The 6699-nt window shown below is 37.5% G+C and overlaps 1 protein-coding gene and 1 long non-coding RNA gene across 2 annotated transcripts in view; one reads left to right on the top strand and one right to left on the bottom strand.

The window, feature by feature from the left end:
- LOC106938569 (uncharacterized) overlaps positions 1 to 529 on the top strand; it is a 5491-nt gene extending 4962 nt beyond the window's left edge. Inside the window, exon 3 of the long non-coding RNA XR_001422652.1 lies at positions 519 to 529. This is a non-coding gene — a long non-coding RNA (uncharacterized LOC106938569). The remainder of the gene's footprint in view (positions 1 to 518) is intronic.
- Positions 1 to 5845, bottom strand: part of vps35 (VPS35 retromer complex component) — a 36148-nt gene extending 30303 nt beyond the window's left edge. The window contains exons 1-4 of the mRNA XM_015020659.1: positions 5722 to 5845; positions 4724 to 4847; positions 2114 to 2296; positions 736 to 955 (exon numbers count right to left, since the gene is read on the bottom strand). Coding sequence (XP_014876145.1) covers positions 736 to 955; positions 2114 to 2296; positions 4724 to 4847; positions 5722 to 5803 — 609 coding nt within the window. The 5' untranslated portion in view covers positions 5804 to 5845. The remainder of the gene's footprint in view (positions 1 to 735; positions 956 to 2113; positions 2297 to 4723; positions 4848 to 5721) is intronic.
- Between the last annotated feature and the right edge of the window lie 854 nt (positions 5846 to 6699).

The raw sequence follows: 6699 nt of genomic DNA, 5'->3' as shown, positions 1-6699 counted from the left end.
ACGCCACATCCCGGCCCAGTCGCGGAAAGCTCTCCTCGCTGACCGGAGTCAGATTGTTTTGTTGACATTCCCTTTAGTGCAGCTCCATCTAGTGGATGCATAACGTAACTCCACCCTCTACTGTAGCGTCTATTCTATGCGTCTTATATATGAAAAAAGTTTTAAAATAGGCCAATCATTGAAGGTGCGCCTTGTAATCCGGTGCGCCTTATAGTGCAGAAAATATGGCATATATATATATATTTTTTATATATATACAAAAACAAGCAACGATAACCCTGGCGGGGGGGCTACTAAAGCATGGCGGGCCGCAAGGCTTATGATACACTGGGGGAAACCCTGAAATAATAACTGACATAGATGGTTATTACAGTATCTCTTCCAGAAAACCTTACTTTGTCTGGGTCTCTGAAAATCTTTTGGGCCTCAATTTTTCAGTCTTACTCAAAAACTAATTTTAACACATTATAATTAGTTGCGCTATCTGGAATGTTTAAGCTCATCTAGAATTTCTCAAGGTTTCTTGTTTCTCAACTTCAAGTTGCAGCTGCTGCTTTATATCATGTTAGTTTATCTGTTTCAGTATTTTGCAACCAAACTCAAAAATTATGCACATGAAAATTAAAATGACAGAAAACAGACCAGCTTAACACCAGAAATTCAATGTTCTCGTCCTGCGCTCTAAAGCTTTAAATGATAAAGCTTGGATATTCTGGGAGAAAGAGACACACTGACCTGTTTGTACTTGTCCACATTTACACCCTCTAGTTGACTGAGGCGAACTAGATTGGTGCCCACCAGAATCCTAAGTTCCTGTCGTTCTTTTTCTCTCTTCTCTCGGTCTCTGCTGTGACCTTGATGTTGCATTCGAACCCACAGTTTGTTCATTTCAGCAAAGTTCAGAAGGACAAAGTCTATGGAGTCATTAATATCTCCAGTCATCTCCTCTGAGCCCCTGAGAAACAAAACAAAGATGACTCAACACTTTTATTCCTCTATTACCCAACCAAAAAATTTGAGTGAGAGCTGAAAAATGGTAATGATAAATATTCCAACAGTGAGATGTCTAACTTGCAGCAACACTGCAACAGGAAAAGTTAACATATATAATTTATTTAATAGGCAGTTTGGGAAAGAATACTGAAAAGCTATGTAATTTTTCAGGCTGTTCAGCTCTAAACTTAAAAATGCCCCCACAATTTGTTTAAATAAATCGTTTGAAAGTGGTCTGCGATGGACTGACGGCCTGTCTACGATGACCCCGCCTGTTGCCCTGGAGATAGGCACCAGGACCCCTGGAGACCCTGCTGGGGATAAGCTAATATGACAATGGATGGATGGATTTAAGGAGAAAGTATTATGTATTTTCCAAGCACATAATGCCATTTTATAGCAGAATTAAGTAACAATGTTAACTTCAGTTGTGATTAAAGTATTGTATATATCAAATAGGACCTAAAAGAAATTTGACTTTGACGTCTTGTCTCTTTAAGTGTCTCCTACTCTTTCCAACACTCCACCTTCCGCATGTCATCACAACAATGAACATAGGAATGGCACTGTACTGAGTAGTTCCACCAGGTGTTTACTAATTGGTGCTGCCACAAGTCTGGAGGAGCTGAGTGGGGACGCTGTCCCCACAGGGCAGAGGTTCTCTGTGAGGCAGAAGCTCAGCTGGAGGCTGCAGCTCCAAGAAGGGGCTCTGTGGATATGGGTGTGCCTGAGCAAGCATTTAGGCACAACCAAATGGCTGCAATGGAAGATTCAAGGATTCTTCAAACATGCATGAAAGAATAAAAGCAGCACTATGCATATGCAGACTATGCATAGATCTACATAATGTCACCAGGTGATAAGGAACTCTGAGTAGATGTATAGGACAAATCAAAGTGTGGATGTGCCATAACCACTATCATTTTAACTCAGTTGTCTATTGTCCCTATTATTTGCAAATGGGTACTCCCTATCAGAAATGTATCATCTCAAATTCAGAGACTGAAGAACAAGAAAACAAAACATGTTTTAAACTGACAACATACTCTCATTGTCCTTTAACATTTATTAAAATGATTTAAAAAGTACAGAAAGTGAAGGAAAAATATAAGTGACTTACTCCACTTGCTCCCCATCATCTGGAAGAATGTTACGGGTACACTGCAGCAGATAATTTCTCAGGAAGAGACCTCTGAGTGGGTGTTGGACGCCACGACACATCTCTACCAAGTCTTTCAGGATGTCTTTGCGAGACTGGGGAAAGGAGCGAACATACACTACGCCCACTGTGATCAGAAGATAGCTGAGGAAGGAAACAAGAAGGTAACATATAAGTTTTTGAATTTTAAACTGTTTGAACTTGAAATTATTTTTCTACAACCTGACCTATCAACAGTCCACTGTTGAATTATGTGCAGCATGTATGTTTACATCTAATACACCCTGCTCAGTGAGTGACTGTGTGTCTGCAGTGCAGCTAATAGGAGTTTATGTAAGTCTTCCAGCTTAGATGGTGCATTGGAGGGTCAGTGCTTCAGCCTGTGGAAGAGGTGTCGGACTCGTCTCGTAGTCATACACCACGATGGTTTAATTTTGTTTTTTACAGCGGCATGATAAATCAAACTGCGTCATATCAAATGCTTTGTCTACTTACATTTAGATAGAGTTGCTGCGCACAGCCGCACAGAGATCAGAAATACTCTTTGCATAGGGTTCGAGGAACCAAAACAGTTTCTGTGGTGCTTAACAAAAACTCAATAAACAAGAAATGGAAGAGCTACTAAAGCCACATAAGAGGAGAGGGGCATAGTTTAATTGGGCAACCTTAAAAGCAATCGCTGATAATTGTAATTGTGAACAAACAGAGCTCATATTCAAAGATTAAACTTACAGCATCAAATTGTGAATTATTCTTTGAACTTTTAAAAAGTAAAATTGCAGCTCCTTAAAATCATTTTGCTGAAACCATCAAATTTATTAGCATTGACATTCTCAATAAACAAATGTTGTATTTCAATATATGTGGTCCGTGTTAAAATGTTAGCATTTATGGGGCCCCTGCATGCTTGGGGAGGCCTTACACAGCTGCTTTGTTCATTTATGAAATGGGCCGGTTCTAAATGTGATCAGGATTAGATTGTGTTTTTAGATCCACTGACTTCTGTATTTAACAGAAGTGCGAATAACTGATATTTATTTTAGTTTAATTTTTTTGGATTTGTTGTTTTTAGTACTATAATTAGTACTATATTTATGGGTAGTACCAAGTATCGTCTGCAATGTCTTCCAGTAACATTATTACATTATCATTATTGATATATAATATTGTTACATGTCTTGTCAACTCAACATCTTTTAATGCAAAAACTCAGTGGAACACTGGTGGACAGCCTTGGGGCCCCGACCACCGGGCTTAGCAACTTTTTTGGGAGAAACCCTCCGGTAAGATCATATCCAAACTGCCTACAACACCACGATCCACATGGCTATTTGTGTTGATTTGATTAAGCCACTTCAAATTACTTTAGTTTAGACAGAAAGGTTGTTTGTAGCACAGAGACACTACACTGCTCAATTAATTGAGCTTTAACCTCTGGTTGCCATAAAACATGTTGGATTTAGAAATTGTGGGAGGCTTAAATGACATCTCAAAATTCAGCAAAGACTTTGCATACTATAAAAGGGAAAACAGGCTGACACTACCTATGAAAAATCAGAGACATGAGATGAAAGTTGGGTTATTTTATTTTGTCGAAGTGCAGAGGGGGTTCAAAGTCATTTTTTAATTTCGGACCAGACCAAGATCACAAACGGTCCTGAAAGGACCAGTTGTTACAGAGTATATTGAGAAACTACATATTAATAAACTGTTAAAAATGTAGCTTTCTATGTACTCAATTAGTACCTATTATTAACCGTTAACCTTTTCACATTTATGTAAATCGATGTCGATGCTCAGGGGTGAAAGTAAGGGGGTACAGTCGGGTACTGTGTACCACTAAAGGTTTTAGCGGGGGTACACAGTACCTGCAAGAGAGAGGAGCGGCTGTCTGCGGTAAAAAAATGAAAAATCAGCCGTGACCGATTAGTTTTTCAAGAACAGTCTAAAACACAACTTAAGCAGTTAATAAATAGCTTTTTTCCTCATTTCATATTGTTTGAGACGATCTCAAACTGAACGCCGCCAGGATGCCGAGACCAGCACGTCCTCTTCTATACTTTACAAGGATCTACAGAAAAGTCTTACAAAAAATGGCAATGTTTTCTTTCCTATTTTACAGACTTGTAAATAGTAAATACTAACTGATGGTACTTGTCATTCTTTTGCTTTGCTTATAAATATGAGTATACATATCTGAGTTTTTTGGGGGGTCAAGGGGGATGACTTGGGGAGCTGAAATGGGAAGGGTGCTTGGGCTTGTTCTCCATTTTTATTTATTATTTTTTTATTCCTTTAGTTGAAAAAACAAAAAAGGGCTGAGACTGGTGCATTGTTGCTTTTTTAATGTATTATTTTGTCAGTATTATATTATAGTATTATTATATTATATGTATAGCTTTAGATGTATAAGAAGTATTTTATATTGTAATTTATTTAGTTTGATTAGCTCTAATAAAGGTATTTAACAAAAAAAAAAAAGGTTTGCTTAATGCATCATTTGTGATTGACCCAAAAGCACTGCAAAAACACAGAGTAAAAACAAACATACGTTTTCAGATTATTACTCACAGCCTGGGTATGATGTTCCCAGCATACTGGACCAGCTCATAAAGATCTGCCACCTTGCGTCCCTTGGCAAACTCATCGGTCAAATAAACCTCAAGATAGTGCAGTTCATCAGAGATGGCCATGTCTGAAACACTGTCAGGAACTAAAGCAAAGTCAGTCTTTTCATATCAACACAATATCTGGAAAATAGATTTATGTCAACATAGGTTCGCAGTAAAGCTGTATTAGAACTTTTTTCACCTAGAAAATATACTTCTATAATTTATTATTTAAATAGGAGAGGTCTGATACTGCCATCCTCTGTTATGTAGCACTTTGTTTGATCAGAATGCATTCTCATAAAAATACAATATTGTGGAATTTATTGCCCCCAGACTTAAATGTCATAACTTATTTCAAAATGTTCATCCATATGACTTCATCTTGGCTAAAAGAAAACCATAAATGTGATCATTTGCAATATGCTTCAATGAATGAAAAAGTAAATGTGGGACTGTATGAAAAAGTAAATTAGTATTACATTGCTTAGAACATAAATGCAGCTCAGTGCATCTATGTGGTTATGCGAGGGTCTGAGGATGTATGTATGATCATTTAGGCAAATAAATGTATGCATTTTTATACTGTTTGCTATATGAATTTATGTAAGCCTATTTTATAGAATTGCCCAACCAATTAATGAAGTTGCAAATTATCTATAGCTCTATACAATTGTTGCAGATCATCAGTAGCCAATTTTAATCTGTTAAGTTTATATGCACTGTCCCTGTTAAATAGATGAATATATAAAGTGCTGATGGTTGTAGAATGTTTCTACAGGAGCCTGTTGGGACCCATAAATATGTACATGTAGTTACATTTGGGGAAGAAAATGAGAAAAATCAATGCCCGTCTCTGAAAATTCTATTTTTCTGCAGTACTTCAACTGTTTTTCCAATAACACGGGAGATAAGACATGAGACTAGCAGAAGACCAACAAATACAAATGTAAAGGATACATAACTCATAGTAGCTTTTTGGAGAGAGCATGGATGTTCTCAGTTCACCTAGCATGTTGGAGGCATGCTTCAAAGCATCCATCAGTTTGTTCTTATCCTGCAGAACACAAAGCAAAGCCCATATTTGAATGCATTATAAAACTGAAAACAGCAAACATAATTCAGGCCCTGTGTCATATTGCAAAAAAAATTGCAATGACTATTTGAAAATGTGTATTTCAACTTAAAAATTCTGTTTGAGAAATGGTAGCCTCAATAAAATAATCAGCAACTGGAATTAATAATCAGCAAACACAACAGAGTAATTCGCAAACAAATTTACTATTGTTTCTTAATCTGAAGCAAATTAAGAAGTACGTTTTGCTCCTTTTCCACTGGCTTTACTTCAGCAGCCCGGCTCGGCTCTGTTTCGGATTGACCGCGTTTCCACCGGCCCTTCTTGGCTCTGCAGTAGATGTGCAGATTAATCCTCTGATCTTTTGAATTTTCTCTGAAAAGAAGCTAGAAAACTTGTTGCAGGCGGCATTAGATTGAAATTGAGGTGGTAACGTCATAAGAGTGTTTGTCACCCTGTCAATAGTAGCAAATAAAGCTCGAGCATCGTTAATGTTTTTGTTTATGACATCTGCAAAGAAAGCCTCTCTTGCAAGTTTTAGTGTTGTGTGATAGTTACGTAGTCTTTCTTTGTAGATGTCATAATAAACGTGCAGTTGAGTTTTACGCCATTTCCGTTCGGCCCTACAGCAGAGTTGTCTTGCAGACTGAACTGTTTGTGCATTTCTCCATGGAGATTTCTTCCTACCAGTCACAACCTTCACTTTAATGGGTGCAATGTAATCAATGATATCTGAAAGTTTGCACTGAAAATGATCTACCAACTTATCTACGTCATTATAGCTTAAGGGCGAGAAAGAAGAGTAGATTTGATTAAATGTTTCTGCTGTGTTTTCTGTGAGAACATTTTGTGATAGTAGCTTT

The sequence above is a fragment of the Poecilia latipinna genome, unplaced genomic scaffold, assembly GCF_001443285.1.
Source record: "Poecilia latipinna isolate Pla-1442-1.1 unplaced genomic scaffold, P_latipinna-1.0 Scaffold2628, whole genome shotgun sequence".
In the NCBI taxonomy this organism is placed as follows: Eukaryota; Metazoa; Chordata; class Actinopteri; order Cyprinodontiformes; family Poeciliidae; genus Poecilia; species Poecilia latipinna.
The sequence above is the reverse complement of the archived record's forward strand: the minus strand, read 5'-3'. Positions and strand labels throughout refer to the sequence as shown.